The 16,329-nt window shown below is 35.9% G+C and overlaps 2 protein-coding genes across 2 annotated transcripts; both read right to left on the bottom strand.

Moving 5' to 3' along the window:
• Positions 1-14,368: 14,368 nt before the first annotated feature.
• LOC130813430 (uncharacterized) lies at positions 14,369-14,851 on the bottom strand. Its single transcript, XM_057679264.1, has one exon. It carries the CDS (start codon positions 14,849-14,851, stop codon positions 14,369-14,371), a length of 483 nt encoding a protein of 160 aa, XP_057535247.1.
• Positions 14,852-14,871: 20 nt separating this feature from the next.
• On the bottom strand, positions 14,872-15,908 carry LOC130813429 (uncharacterized). The gene is made up of 3 exons (XM_057679262.1): positions 15,755-15,908; positions 15,190-15,693; positions 14,872-15,110 (listed from the first exon to the last, which is right to left on the bottom strand). The coding sequence occupies exons 1-3, from the start codon at positions 15,906-15,908 to the stop codon at positions 14,872-14,874; spliced, it is 897 nt and encodes a 298-aa protein (XP_057535245.1).
• Positions 15,909-16,329: the final 421 nt, after the last annotated feature.

Here is a 16,329-nt window from a genome sequence, read left to right as displayed (position 1 = left end):
ATTCGGTAAGAATAAGATAAGCTCCGGTTTAAAGTTAAGCCTTAAAAGTAGGTGGAAGCTGGAGTAAATAAGTTAAAGCTAAAGGAACTAATTTACAGTGCTTCATTTAGCACTTCACGGTAAGTTAACTCTTATTTATAGTACTCTAATGATCATGGGTGAGGCGATTGTAATGCATTGATTCTTAATAGTAACAATATCTTAAAACTACAGTTAGAGAGTAAGAATGAATAATGAGTTAAGAAGGGCATGCAAGGAATAATAAATGAAGGAAGCACTAAGAACTAAAAAGAAAAGCCTATTTAAGAAGTTAGACGTAATAGAACATAAGAAATTCCTATTTAAAAGAAAATCCAAATAGAACCTATTGTTTGTGAAATCCATAAAGTAGGTTAATGAAGTAGAGTACTTGTAATGCCTCGAATTTTCTCTATGGCATAATTTCCATTTTATTCCTCTTTCTAGTTACTTTTCTTTAAGTCTACTCTTTAATTTAAAATAATTTATTATGATATTATTTGTGATTTATTATAACTATCTCTTTTATGCTTTATAATGTGATTTAAAATGTGCGTAAGTTATTATTATTATTACTAATATTATTATTATTATTGTTGTTCTTGTTCTTGTTTAGTTAATATATTATTTTAATTAAATTTATGTACTACTATTATATGTCCTAGGTTATTTATTTTTTTGGACCAACTTGTGGTAACAAGTTTTAAATTAGGAGGACTAAATATTTGTTTTTAGTGCATTATTATCATGATAGGCATGTAAAATTAGTGTTTAATTAGGTTAAATGATTCTAATTCATGCTTAATTATTTGGTACATTCTAGAATGGAATAAATGCATGAACATCCTTCAAATCTTTTCATCTTTCTTTTCCTCAAGTTGAATGAACTTCCTAATGCTCATAAATTTTTAGCCATTATGAGAAGTCTTTTGGGATGGTTTTTTCCCCTACTATAAATACTAGCTTATTGTTATGTAATTTTTCATTCATTCATAAACTAGCTCATAAACTTTCTTTCTCTCATTCTTTTCTCTAAAAAAAAGGAACATAACAAAATACTTGCTTTATTTTTCTTCCAGTGCCAAAATATTATGATTGAATTCACTCGGAGCGACTGGGGAATAAGACTGGGAGAGTGTAGGGTTACCTAGAACATTAAGTTGAAATTTAGATGTTTTATCTTTTTATTTATGGGAGTGTTTTACTCCCTGGATTATTATGTAATGACTTTTTGATTTAGTTTATTCGAAGTTATAATTTTTTTTTGAAAATTTAGTGACCCAACTTAGTGTATTGTTTCCGCCAATACACCCTATATTAAGACGGGTCATTACAGTTGGTATCAGAGCTGAATGGTTCCGAGGCTTGCTTGAGTAAGTTACTTGGAACCTAAGGAATTGACTTGACCATAGAGTGAGGATTACTTGGGTAGTAAGAAATGGGAATTATTTTTAGAAAAGCAAGGAAGTATGTAAGACTATATATAAATTTTTGTTTTGTAGGATGCCTCCTAGAAGAAGAACCTCTGCTGAGAAAGAGTCTTCTCGCCAACGTCTGAGAGCTCTAGAGAATGCTATCATTGCCCTCGCAAATCGATCCACTAGTCCGGCTAACAACCAGTCTGTCTTTGATCAGTTTGATCGTCATCATCCCCCAGCCTATGAGGGTACTGCCGATCCTGTAGTTCTCGAAGGTTGGTTGCGTCAGATAGAAAAACTCTTTGACGCAACCGGCTGCCCGGATGCTGAAAAGGTAACTATTGGCTCGTATTACCTGAAGAAAGAGGCTGACAACTGGTGGGGTATGGTTAGAGCTGAATGTCTTGCTACCACTGGCTTTGGGTGGGAACAATTCTCCACGAAGTTGAAGGAGAGATTCTATCCGGACGAGTTGAGGTGGCTGAAAAGAGTTTCTCTCTCTGGAACAGGGTTCTATGTCAGTGCAAGCATATACTGACAAGTTCACAGAGTTGTCTCGTTTTGCTGCTGTTTTGATCCCTTCTGAAGCTAAGAAAGTGAGGTTGTATGTGAGGAGGTTAGACGCCCGGATTAGGGTACCAATGATGTGTTCAGGTGCTGCTACTTTCCAGAGGGCTTATGAAGTTGCCCTTAGTGCTTATGCTGCAGTTCAGGAGGAAGAAGCTGCTAGGCGTGCTCTCACAGCCAAGAGGCCCCCTCCGTCATTTCATACTGCAAACCCCTCCAAGAAGTCTAAGCTTATTCTTGCAAAGAAGGAGAATACTTCTAATTCTAGGCCGAAGAAGTGTTTCAAGTGCCAGAAAGATTGGCACCCTGGCAAAAATTGTGATGGTTCTGCTGTCAAGTGTTTCTATTGCAATGGTGAGGGTCACCGTTCGTACTCTTGCCCTAAGAATTCTGATGCAGGCAAGACAATTATTGGTGGAAATGCCCCTCTCCGCAACAGGGTTTATAGTATAACCGAAACCGAGGAAGAATCGGATGTTGATGTCATTGCCGGTACTATTCTCGTAAACTCTATTCCTGCCTATGTTTTATTTGATACTGGTGCTACTGCTTCTTTCATCTCTTCTTCCTTTATTGAAAAAGCCAAGTTGAACTCTTCTATGTTTGTTAAATCTGTGATCTCCCTTCCTAATGGGGAGAAAATTTCTTGTCATCGCGCTTTTTGAAGCATTCCTGTTATCATTAACGAGGTAGAATTGACTGCAAATCTTAAAGAGTTCCCCATTGACGAATTCGATGTGATATTCGGCATGGATTGGTTGAAGGAATACCGAGCTGTATTCCATTGTAGGGATGAGAAGGTGGTGTTGAGAAACTATAAAGGGGAGAGAGTTTCTTATTCTAACACCAAGGCAAAGCCTGGTGTGAAGATCATCTCTGCTATGAAGATGATGAAAATACAAAGGAAAGGGAATGAAGTTTTCTTGTGCAAAGTGACTGAAGTCTCCGAAGGCGTTAAGCTTGAAGACATTCCCATTGTCAGAGATTATCCAGATGTATTTCACGAAGAATTACCTGGAATCCCTCCCGAAAGAGATGTAGAATTTGGGATTGATTTGATTCCAGGTACCGCTCCTATTTCTAAACCTCCCTATAGAATGGCACCCTCAGAAATGTAAGAGTTAAAGACTCAGTTGCAAGAGCTTATCGATAAGGGTTTTATAAGGCCCAGTGCTTCTCCTTGGGGTGCTCCAGTTCTATTTGTGAAGAAGAAAGATGGTAGTATGCGGCTGTGTGTTGACTACCGTGAACTGAACAAGGTAACTATCAAAAATAGATATCCCTTGCCAAGAATTGACGATCTTTTTGATCAATTAAAGGGCCGCGGGTGTCTTTTCTAAGATTGACCTTAGGTCTGGTTACCATCAGATCCCTGTAAGGGAACATGATATTCAAAAGACGGCTTTCCGGACTAGATATGGGCATTATGAATTTGTCGTCATGCCCTTCGGTCTTACGAATGCCCCTGCTGTGTTTATGGACCAGATTAATAGGTCCTTTCACGAGTTATTGGATGAATCTGTAGTTGTCTTCATTGACGACATCTTGGTATTCTCAAAGCATGAAGAAGAGCATGTTAAACATCTAGAAATGGTGTTAAACATTCTCAGGAAGCAGAAATGGTTTGCCAAGTTCTCAAAATGTGAATTCTGGCTTAAAAAAGTGGCATTTTAGGCCATGTTATTAGCAAGGAAGGTGTGAAGGTTGATCCAGCGAAGATTAAAGCTATTCTAGAATAGGCAAGTCCCTCTAGTGTAACTGAAGTTCGAAGTTTTCTAGGACTTGCAGGCTATTATCGAAGGTTTGTGCATAACTTCTCTATTATTGCTCAACCTCTGACAAAATTGATGAAGAAAGACTGCAAGTTTAGATGGTCCAAAGAGTGCGAAAAGGCTTTTCATTTATTGAAAGAAAAGCTCACATCTGCTCCTGTCTTAGTTTGCTGACAAAAGGAGAGGAGTATGAGGTGTTCAATGATGCCTCGAAGAGTGGACTAGGGTGTGTGTTGATGCAACGGGGTAAGGTTATTGCCTATGCTTCAAGGCAATTAAAAGTTCATGAGAAGAATTACCCTACGCATGATCTTGAATTGGCTGCAGTGGTGTTTGCATTAAAGATTTGGCGACACTATTTATATGGTGTTCCGTGCAAGATTTACACTGATCATAAAAGCCTCAAGTATATTTTCACTCAGAAAGAATTGAATATGCGTCAGAGGCGCTGGCTCGAGCTTATCAAGGATTATGATTTGACCTTGGAGTATAAGGAAGGAAAGGCTAATAGGGTTGTTGATGCCCTGAGTCGAAAGCCTGGACCCTTGCTGAATTTTATGAAGGTTCTCTCCAAGGACTTATGTGAGGAATTCCGCAAGATGGAAATTGAATTGGTATCAATGGGTGGGGTTAAAGCTCGCTTAAGTGCTATGAGTTTTGAGCCTGCTCTTTATGCTGAGTTAAGAGAGAAGCAACAAAATGATCCTAAGCTTCGAAAGATTCGAGCTGCAAAGGCTCAAGGACGAGCTGAGAGTTTTGATATTGTAGAGGATAGGAGTATGAAGTTCAAAGGGCGGTGGTGTGTGCCTAATGATCAGATTTTGAAGAACGAAATCATGAGTGAAGCTCATAACACTCCTTATTCAGTGCATCCTGGAGGTTCGAAGATGTATAAGGACCTCAAGCTAAGCTTTTGGTGGCCTTGTATGAAAAAGGAGGTTGCTGAATTTGTTGCCAAGTGTTTGGTGTGTCAGAAGGTGAAGATTGAGCATCAAAGGCCAGGTGGTTTGTTACAACCCCTTCCTATTCCAACATGGAAGTTTGACTCCGTTTCCATGGATTTTGTGATGGGGCTTCCTAATGCCGCTGGTGGCTTGAATGCAGTCTGGGTAATAGTTGATCGCTTGACCAAGGTTGCCAGATTTATTCTTATGAAGAAGACTTGTTCAATGGAACAAATGGCGGAGGCCTATTCAAATGAAATCATAAGGTTGCATGGTGTACCTAGGGAAATTGTGTCCGATCGTGATCCCAGGTTCTTATCTCATTTCTGGTCCTCGTTACAAAAGGCTTTTGGTACTAAGTTGAAGTTGAGTACTGCTTTCCATGCTGCAACTGATGCGCAAATGGAGAGAATAATCTAGACTTTGGAAGACATGCTCCGTGCTTGTGCCTTGGAATTCCAAGGCTCGTGGGTGAAGTCTTTAAGCCTTGTAGAGTTCTCTTACAACAACAGCTATCATGCGAGCATCCAAATGGCTCCCTACGAGGCTCTTTATGGCAGGAAATGTCGTAGTCCTACTTTCTGGAGCGACATAAGTGATTCGTTGGTGTTGGGACCCGATCTTATCCGATCTACTGTAGATAAGGTCAAAGTTATTCAAGCAAAAATGAAGGCTGCCCAGGATCGACAAAAGTCTTATGCCGATTTGAGTAGGAGACCTATTACTTATGATGTTGGGGATAAGGTGCTTTTGAAGGTATCCCCAATGAAGGGAGTAATGAGATTTGGTGTGAAGGGCAAGCTCAGCCCTAAGTATGTGGGTCCTTATGAGGTACTTGATAGGATTGGTGAAGTGGCTTATAAGTTGGCTTTGCCAGTCGAGCTATCTAAGGTTCACAATGTGTTTCTTGTCTCTCAGTTACGGCGTTATTGAAGTGACCCTTCGCATGTTATAACCGTAGAGTCGGTAGAGGTCAACCCTAATTTGACTTTTAAGGAGAAGCCAGTCAAAATCCTTGATCGTCAGGTACGTTCTCTGAGGAGAAAGGAAATGCCATTAGTGAAAGTGTTGTGGCGTAGTCAAAAGTATGAACAAGCCACCTGGGAAACTGAAGAGTCAATGCGACTTAAGTATCCGGAGTTGTTTGTAGTGGAACAAAGGTAATTATTTCGTCCTTGTTTCCTTATCTTTCTCTTTGTAAGTTTCGAGGACGAAACTTTTTATCAGTGGGTAGGATTGTAGTGCCCCGAATTTTCTCTATAGCATAATTTCCATTTTATTCCTCTTTCTAGTTACTTTTCTTTAAGTCTACTCTTTAATTTAAAATAATTTATTATGATATTATTTGTGATTTATTATAACTATCTCTTTTATGCTTTATAATGTGATTTAAAATGTGCTTAAGTTATTATTATTATTAGTATTATTATTATTATTGTTGTTGTTGTTGTTTTTGTTGTTTAGTTAATATATTATTTTAATTAAATTTATGTACTACTATTATATGTCCTAGGTTATTTATTTTTTTGGACCAACTTGATGTGGTAACAAGTTTTAAATTAGAAGGACTAAATATTTTTTTAGTGCATTATTATCATGATAGGCATGTAAAATTAGTGTTTAATTAGTTTAAATGATTCTAATTCATGCTTAATTATTTGGTACATTCTAGAATGGAATAAATGCATGAACATCCTTCAAATCTTTTCATCTTTCTTTTCCTCAAGTTGTTTGAACTTCCTAATGCTCATAAATTTTTAGCCATTATGAGAAGTCTTTTGGGATGTTTTTTCCCGTCCTATAAATACTAGCTTATTGTTATGTAATTTTTCATTCATTCATAAACTAGCTCATAAACTTTTCTTTCTCTCATTCTTTTCTCTAAAAAAAAGGAACATAACAAAATACTTGCTTTATTTTTCTTCAAGTGCCAAAATATTATCATATTTTTGGGCTACTTTTGAAGACTTATTTTGAATTATTCAAGCTTACTTCAAGGAATTTATTTTGCAAATTATTTGGGAGATTTTCTTGGAGTTTTCTTTAATTTGAATAATGGCTTAAACTAGTTAATTTGAATTTTGTGAATTAATTACAGTTAAGAGGAATTAAAATCTGATTTAATTTATTAATTTATTATTTTTGGTCATGTACCTAATTGCTTGGTTATGTGTTAATTTCATGTACTATTTATTTATTTAATTAGATAGTTTATGACCATTTGTTGTTAAAGTCATGTAAATAGAGAACTTGACTTTGGCATTGACTTTGACCTTGACCATTGACTTTTGTTGACTATTATAATGGTTATGTGATTTTATTTTGATGGTTTATAAAATTGTTTTGTTGCTTGTCGACAAGTTTATACTTAAGAATAAAATAGCATTGTCTGTAGTATATTCTTGCCAAGAGTTGTAGTAAGGTGTATTCTTGATTAAGTTCGAATTATCCTTATTCCAAACTGAGACATTACAACTTAAATTGTATGATTTTAATCTTGATTGGTTTTGAACTACTCCTTAGGAGTTTTGGTATTTTGGAAATGGTCATTGTGGCCTTTGGGTTCTTAAGGGTAAATCCATAGTGGTTCCTTATGAACATTTGAGTTGGTTTTGGAATTTGACTTTTGGGTTCTTAAGGGTAAATCCATAGTGGTTCCTTATGAACATTGGTTTTGTTGTTATTTGGAAATCGTTGGGTAAGTCCATAGTGGTTCCTTCGATTGGACAGCACATCTATAGTAGATTGGTTTTAGATTTAGTTATCGTTCTCGTTATGCTGGATCTTCAGAAAACGAGAGAGATTGGCCATTCTTAGACAGGGTTATATCATTGTGGTTGACCCGATGTTCGCCCTGACTTTATCTAGGCTTAGTGGGCCGCGAATTTGTTCACTGCGTCTGTTCCAAGTACGACTTGAAAATATTGTTAACTTGACATTCTTAAATTGTTTCGGAAAAGTTATCCTTGGTTTTAATTGATTTGGTTATCCTACTTTGGTATTAACTGAATTGATCAACATTATTTGACTTAATTGGTTTGGCTTGTATCGTTGGATCGTTGTTAATTGATTTGAATTTTAATTAAGCCTCGCATTAGTTCTTTGTTTAACTTTGAACCTTTGTGTTAAGGACAGTCTAGTTACTGGCCACTAAATGGTAATTTGCTGTTTAGTTGTTGCAGGTGATGATTGAATTCACTCGGAGCGATTTGAGAATAAGACTGGGAGAGTGTAGGGTTATCTAGAACATTAAGTTGAAGTTTAGATGTTTTATCTTTTTATTTATAAGAGTGTTTTACTCCCTGGATTATTATGTAATGACTTTTTGATTTATTTTATTCGAAGTTATAATTTTTTTTTGAAAATTTAGTGACCCAACTTAGTGTATTGTTTCCGCCAATACACCCTATATTAAGACGTGTCATTACAGTACTTCATTTCAGTAGTTATGCACTAAGTTCAAAAGAGTTTTGATGCATAGTAGGAAGAGTTTTCAAAAGTTATGGACAATACAGCTAGCCTAAAAACAAGCAAAACATAATTTCAGTTGATGTTGTCATCTGAAGCCGAGGCAAACTCGAGCTGTTCAAAGTCTATCCGCCAACGGATATGAAAATCTTGTTCTTCCACACTTGGTGTTGGTGCACTCACTGAGGATGGTGAAGCAATCAAAGATAGATTAGTACTGGGTGTCTGTGAGATAACCTGATCAACAGTTGAGGCAGGAGTCGAAAACATCTGTGTACTGGCTTCCTTCGAAGGCGGTGAAGAATCAAGAACATCTTTTTCTTTTGGCTCTACATTCTCTGATGAAATGCTGTATTCGATTTGCTAGTTGTGCCTGAAATTCTTGGGATGCAGCAGGTTCAAATGCAATCGATTTCAGCACCCACTTTAAGACGCCATTTTTTGATAGCGCAGTTGTGGGCCTTAATTTTATGCACATTGCCTTATCTTTTAATGAGTTTGCTATCTCTTCATTTGCAGTAATTTCGTCCTGATTATGTGAACATGTATATATATTAATACTTATGTTTATGGCTAAGCATTTTAAAAATGTAGATTTAGGATTCTTACCTAGGTTGTGGGAGCATATAAATCATCAATGCCTTTTCCAAATAGCTTTGCAACATCATTATTAAAGGCTGTAAGATTAATACAACCTGTGTTATCCACAACATCGAATGTTAGAGCTAACCTGTAATGTGTTAAAAGCAAAAGTAATTGCAGGAAACATGAACATCAGTTCCAATTCCATGTTAAGCAGTCAACGGGAACGCAAACGATACACATCAAAGGTAAATAGTAAATAATTAACACAGTTGTTAATCTAAGGCAAGTTTAATTATGCAGAAAGGAAAAAATGTAAACAATAAACATAATGAATTTCCAAATATTATGATACCTAGGTACAGAAACAACGTCTTTCTTGTGACACCATTGACAGCTAAACACTTTATACTATTCGGTGTCTGTCTTCTTGTTGCATGATTCACATCCTAAAAATTTGCAAATGTCTCATATTTGCAACTTAAGATGAATGCTTTGATAAAATACCGCTCATCTTGGATTGTGTTCTGGGCCTACACAGTGTAAAAGCATTGTATCTTCTTAGAGTTTATTTATTTCAGAAGTAAAACAATGCATCTGTATTAACGGTGTAAGTACTCTAATCGTGGTTAAAAAACTTATATTTAATAGTTAAGGTAGCTATGATAAGCAATGGAAATTATGAGGTTGTACCTTTTTGTACTTAATATAATCAACTGTTGTGCAGCGGCGCTGTTGTGGTTGTGTTCGGGTTTGCTGGTTCTATGTCTTTCTTTCATCAAGTAAGCTTTTATTTGTTAAGGCCCTATATAAAAAGGAAGTCTTATTAAGATAAAGCATTGTAGTTTAAGTAAAGGAATTGTTTGAGCCTAACAGCAATAGTGGTTTTAATAAGTGTACATTAAGTGAAACCAAAATAGCATGCAGTATTTTAAAAATGAATAAACAAACTAAACGTAAAACTAACCAATGGCTGAGGTGTTTTGCCTTTTCCCCAGTTGCTGTCACTATGAAGGTGGAGGAAATTGTTGTTGATAAGCCAAAGCCTATTATGGTTAAAAGAAAGGTGGCCATGACAACAAAAAGAGTAAATACACATTGTTACACAAGAAAGACATAGAATATAACTACAGTTGAGTAATGCTTAACCTTTGTATGAAGTAACTTTTAGAGAAGTGAATCCAATAATAGGATATGTTGATGGTTTTTCTTTAAAAAAATCGGCCATATCATTCCATGCAGAGACTGCTAAGGGTTGATGAAAACTGTTTTTTTAAATAAACATGAAAACACAATGTACGTTATTAGTATTAATCCATGAAATGAAAAACCACTTCTGGTTTATAGAATACCTATGATCTGTAATAAGAATCTCACACACATTGTTTTGCTGGCCAAAAGCTCCATGTACTATGCGTACATCGTTAACAAACAAGACAATCCCGAGTACATCTGAAAAATAAAAAAGTGTCATTTTTCTGTAAACATTAACAAAGAAAACAACATGCTGAGCAAACACATTTTAATAAGGGAGTAAAACTTAATGTGTTGGTGTTTTAAATCTACTTATATGTAAGGAAATGCTATGTGTCTAGGCCATTTCTGTCATAAGGAGTCGCAGCACGAGGAATTGCTGATAATGTATGGTACGCTGGTCCAATGGAATAGGAAGAAGAACCAGTGGGTTGCACGATGGTTCGGTTATTGAACGTCATTTGAAACTCGCTAGCCTTTGACTGGTATTTTTCAGCTACATCGCGGATTGTTGAATTGAAGATTATGTATTTTTGACTTTGCTGAATTAGATCCGCATATGCTTTTATATCCTCTTCGAACAAGGTTGCCTTCACTAGATCACCTTAACATCATACATAGTTCAAAAATGAATATCTAATGCTGTAAAACCTGTGCGTGTTGCTGTAACTAATTATGTTAATAAAATCTTCGCGTACATTTTCGTCTTGAAGAAGTAGCCTCTGGTATTTTTTTTACCGGGTGACTGGAACGGCCTAGATTTCTCGATGACCTTGCATTTCATCTTGTGATCCGATTGTTTGGTGTTAAGCTCATTAAATTTGACGTATTTTTGCTTCATGCTTGTCTAGCGCTGTCTAGATGTGTAAGCCATTAGCCCTAAGCTTCTGTATTAGGTTGAGTTAGGTTGAGTGCTCACGAAAAGCGCAAAACCAATATTGGTGTAGAATTAGAATTTGTTATACTGTATGGTTAGCAACTAATATGTGTGCATCCGTGCAGATAGAGACTGTATCAAAGTTGGAATGTCTACAACTATTGAGCAAACACTACAGTACACCAAATGTTTAAAGTAAATGTATGTGATTTACGTTGGAATGTGCATAAGTATGTTTTCGAATATCCTTTCTTACCTCAATAAATGCAATCAGCAAAGATCAGTGACACAAGCAAAAAAATAACAAAAAGAAAAAATAGAGAACACTGTTGCAGAAATTTAGCTACCATGATACAACCACCTTAGCTCAACCAAAACAGAACAAGAATAGATGAAACCCCAAAAAAAAAAAGGAAACCTAAAAGATCAGTAACACAAGCAAAAAATGAGAAAAAGAACAAAGAAGCCATGATAACTTTAAAAGTCTACACATTATTAGAAAAAACATGGAGTTGAAGAAGAAATACTTTATAATACTAAACAAATAATAGAACAAAAGGCAGAAGTGCAACAAAATCAAGGGTGCAATCTTTTTAAATAAGCAATGGAATCAGGATTGTCAAAAACAAAAGAATATTTAAACAATATTCAATCAGGCATAAAAATCATTGTTGTTAAAACATGTTGATCTGATTTAGCTCTTTGCAATATAGTTGTTTGACTGATGGTATAGATTGCATGTTAATATCTATGCTCTTAGCTAGTATCCAAATAGTATTGATTGCATGTTAAAGATGTAAACTATAAAGGAGAAGTAACACTTACTAATGAAGCAGAGAGCTGCTATTAACTAACCTTTTAATGTCTTCCTTGTAGCTTGTTTGAAGTGGTATCCTTATCTGTTATAAAATGCAAGTGTGTTTTCTGTGAGTGATAAATGGCTTTTATTAAGTGAGCTTTCAAAACAAAAGGGTTTAGGAATAGGTAGAATTGAGAATTGGAAAGAAGCGTGGAGTAATCATTGCATAAAGAACGGAACAAGATTAATTGAACTTGTACAAACATCTATGCATGTCAAGAAGTACCCGTTTTGCATGCAAAAGACTTAGTGAAGCTGTAAAACTAGAAACATATGTCAGCAAGCAATAGTTATCTAATCACACAAGTTAATTAGCTGACACAATAACACTGTTGACCAATTATTAAGCAATGGGTTTTAACCTACACTTATTTGTTTCATTATTTAATAAATTGTTGCATTATATTATTAACCTTAAAGCTAACTTCCTATAAATTAACTACATATATAATCTAACATATTATTAAAGTCTTCAATGTGACTAATCGAGAATAGAAATTAAAGTTACCAAATTACATGTGATTAGTGTTAGATAAATGACTATAACACATATCATGAGTTATAAAAAATGTCATAAACACAAATTAATATAAATGTCACATTGAATAAGGTTTGGAAAATAAAAGAAAGATATGGAGTTATAATTAACAAAGAAAATGTGTGATAATGTTGGAGTATTTATATGATCGGTAGTTGAGAAAATGGTTGAGATACTGTATACCTTAGCACTGGCTAACTGACAAAGAAGATCTTGATAAAAACACAAATAATTAATTATAGCTAGATTAAATTTGTAATACTCAATAAATACAAAATGACTTGACATTGCAATTAAATATAGTAGCTGAAATATTCCATTGTGATATAAAACAGGTATACTGTATGCTTCTGCTGCTTATGTGAGACCCGTTATGCTTCTGCTGCTTGAGCTCTCAACTGCTATGCAGATTTTGCTGTAAAACCGGGGTTTTTGTTAGCTTCTGGTCAAATTGTGTTGATAATTCACGCTCGTCTATGCTGCTACAGCTGTGTATGTTTGTAAAATAGGATGCAGTTTAAGCGTAGATCCTTGTGAATAGAAGGTAAATTTGTTCCCATCATATGGTGTGTGCCACTGCCACTGAATTTTAGTCCCATGGGTGACTGTCTCAAGAGGTGGCAGAAGAAGATAGTCGCAGCCGATGATGCACGGATGATATTTCTACAAGTCTGATAGTGTTTCCCATTATATACAGCAATTGATATGCAATCCTATTTCATTTCACATGCAAACTCTCAAAAGCCAATTTCCTACCTGTTTTCCTACTATCCCCAAAACGACAAAGAAGATAAGACGTAGATCGCACTTCCTACATAAAGCAACTCCATGTCACATGACACGAAATTATAAGTGTTGCTCAAAATTCATAAGTCTAACAAAGGTTCAAAAAAGGTGCACATTATGTTTTTTTCTTAAGGTGCAAAGACCAGAACAACTCCCAGGCTAGTTCAAAAGATGTTAATTGTTTGACATACTTTTTTGCTAAAAGAACCAGCAAAGTAGCACTAAATGTTCGTGTCTTCCAAGGAAAGTAATTGCTTAAAGAAGTGATATTTGATAATTATGACAAGAAAAAAATCCTTACATGTTAAGAAGTTGCACATTGATGCATGGAAAAAGCTGCATAAAGATCTCTTGTACAAGAACCAGTGATTTCGAACATTGATTGAATTGCAAAAGTATGGAAAATGGATAAACTAAAGGATCTGATACAGCTTTCAAAATACCAAATACATCAACTAAACTATAACATTATTTCAAAAAGCTACAATTAAAGTGTTTGTTTTAATTGAACTCTTTGCAATAAATATGTTCACTAATCTAAACCTGTTTAAAGGAAAATATATTGATTATCAGTTTAAGATTGCCCTAGAATGCGATTGATGTGATCTAGCATCTATTTTATAGGTCTACATTAAAAACCGAGCATATAAGAGAAGACTTACAAGCAATTCTTGATCATGATGCTAACAAACCGCAATCCTTGATTTTGCTTAACATCAGTGCTTCTTATTCATCTTTAAGCATCACAGGCATCAACACATCAAGATATGGTAATCTATATACATTTTTTTGATTGTAGAACTTTTAAGTAGGTGTTTTGTGTTGATGAAGTATAGATGAACATCCATACATGTAAACGAATGCCAGCTAAAAAGGATGCAGCAAAATCCACAAATGCACATGCATTGCACAAACACATTAAGCATACAACAGAATAAAAGAATTTCCACAGCTAAAGAAAAGATGCAGAAACCTTTAAGCAGTAGCGCACAAGATTCAACGGCAATAGAACCGAAGCAACAAACTTGCCAAGGCTTGAGGAGGGCGGCACAACATAAGTGCGTAGAACTGCAGCTTAATAGACGTTAGTGTAACATTCCACCTATGTGTCATCTCAATAAGGAAAGAATGCAAAACAATTATGACATATCACCTGAGCCTGTAGCATATTGAGTCTTGAGATTAGGGTAGCTACCATTTGTTTTGCGTTCCACAAAGCTGCTACAATGATGAAACCACTCTTCAATAAATAATACGAATATGAAACTACCTTCTCATTAGTGTGTTATAAAATTCCAGCTTTTGCTAATAAGTCATAGGAAACAACATTATTAATGGAGGGTGGCTTGTTGCATTCTTGTTGAGAATTTTCATCGAGCATCCAAATAGTGCTTGATTTTCTTGCTCTTGAAAGTGCAACATAAAGTTGGCTATGGGAATAGCACAGTTGGCGAATATACTCTCCGACTTGTTGTAGCGTTTGTCCCTGTGATTTTATGACTGTAATGGCAAAACACAGTTTAATTGGAAATTGCATTCTTTGGAATTGGAATGGATAGTCTGCTGCATCTGGTGCCCTAAGCGTAATTCGAGGTAATAAAACAAACTCAACCTTTGAAAACCTAGTAGAAATTTCACATTGAATAAGGTTTGGCATGAATTTCCTACATATTAGTCTTGTTCCATTACATAAGCCACTTGATGGATCAAGGTTTCGCAATAAAATAACAGGACTATTTAGCTTTAACACCAATTCATGTGGGCTCATTCCTCCTGGGAAAAGTGTGTTTAAAAATTATGTCGGATATATTTGCAATGGTCATCAATCACTGTGTCAAAGCTTTTATAACAATAAGCATCTCCGAAAAAGCTTTCAATGAGTTTTGAATTAATCAAATCAACATCTTCATTCCTTGGTGTCAATATAGCCCTTTCTGCAAAAAATTCCAGCTTCACACATGTATTTGATATTTGAGGATATATCCTTTCAAGCAAATCATCTAGTGTACCATGGACCTCTCCATTCGCTAAGCATAATGCATTAGGAATGGTGATCAATTCGTTTTCCATTGATTGTAATGCATCGTTTCCAAGTGCAATCAAAACCCTTGAAAATTGTGAATCCTCGCGTGCACGGATGTTTAATTTCAGTTAAATGTAAGCGAGTAAACAGAGGCCACAAGGGTGAGCACACTAATCTGTATTCAATGACTTCTTGCTGTGTTTTCTTAGGAACAACAGGCATAGTTTGACGGAAATCGCCACCTAATACGACGATCTTACCACCAAAGGGAACATTCGGCAAGCATAAATCTCGTAAAAGCATATTGAGCGCCTCAATGTTCTCTCTATGCGCCATAGAAGCCTCATCCCAAATGATCAATGAAGCTTCTTGTATAAGCGATGCAAGGCTTGACTGTTTGCCTACATTGCAAGATAAGCATTGTCCACAATAAGTTGGTATCTTGAACCTCGAATGCGCAGTTCGACCAGTGGGCATACTAGACGCCGCAATACCAAAAGTCGTAGTTGGTAAGATAATTTGGTTAAGCAACCACACTTTCGCATATAAGGCGTAAAAGAAAGTTTCTCCAATTCCACCTGAACCATCTATGAAAAAAAGCCCAGGTTATTTTTGCTTAACATGAAAAGTGATGCGCTTATACGCTGCCTTTTTGTTCAATGGACAGCATTTTCCTTGCTGCCATGCATGACGCAAGTATTGGAGCATCTAAAGCATCTTGTACAGCGCACGTTCTACGTATTGAGACATCTGGATCCATATGCAGATGTTGTACGCCATAATGCGTAAGAGATCTGCCCATGTTTTCTATGAACACTTCAATAGATCGTATAGTAAGCCCCAAAATCTTTTGCGTTCATTAGGATGCCTCTACGCAAAGTCCTCAGAAAGATGGTTGAAATAACGATTCCATAGCTGCACCGGAACGGATGGCTCAAGGAAAATAAGGAGTGTAGCAAAAAGCCGTCGCAAAGCATGTGGCATTTACACTTCGGCAACTTCGTCTAAACACTTTGTTACTAAATCATCAGGCTCAACCAACCCCCGTTTCAGCACGGCTTCATGAAATGTTGAACAAAGATGATTTTTGACACTCATTAAGGCATTAAAAGAGCATGGACCAACAACATGCTAATAACAATCTTAAGTAGTACCGTTCACCCTCCGAAGGCGCAACAAATGTGAGCCTACCAATAATCTTGTTACGCTTCCTTTTAGTCCAA

Source organism: Amaranthus tricolor, chromosome 5 (genome assembly GCF_026212465.1).
Source record: "Amaranthus tricolor cultivar Red isolate AtriRed21 chromosome 5, ASM2621246v1, whole genome shotgun sequence".
NCBI lineage: Eukaryota > Viridiplantae > Streptophyta > Magnoliopsida > Caryophyllales > Amaranthaceae > Amaranthus > Amaranthus tricolor.
This window is presented reverse-complemented; position numbering and strand designations above follow the sequence as displayed.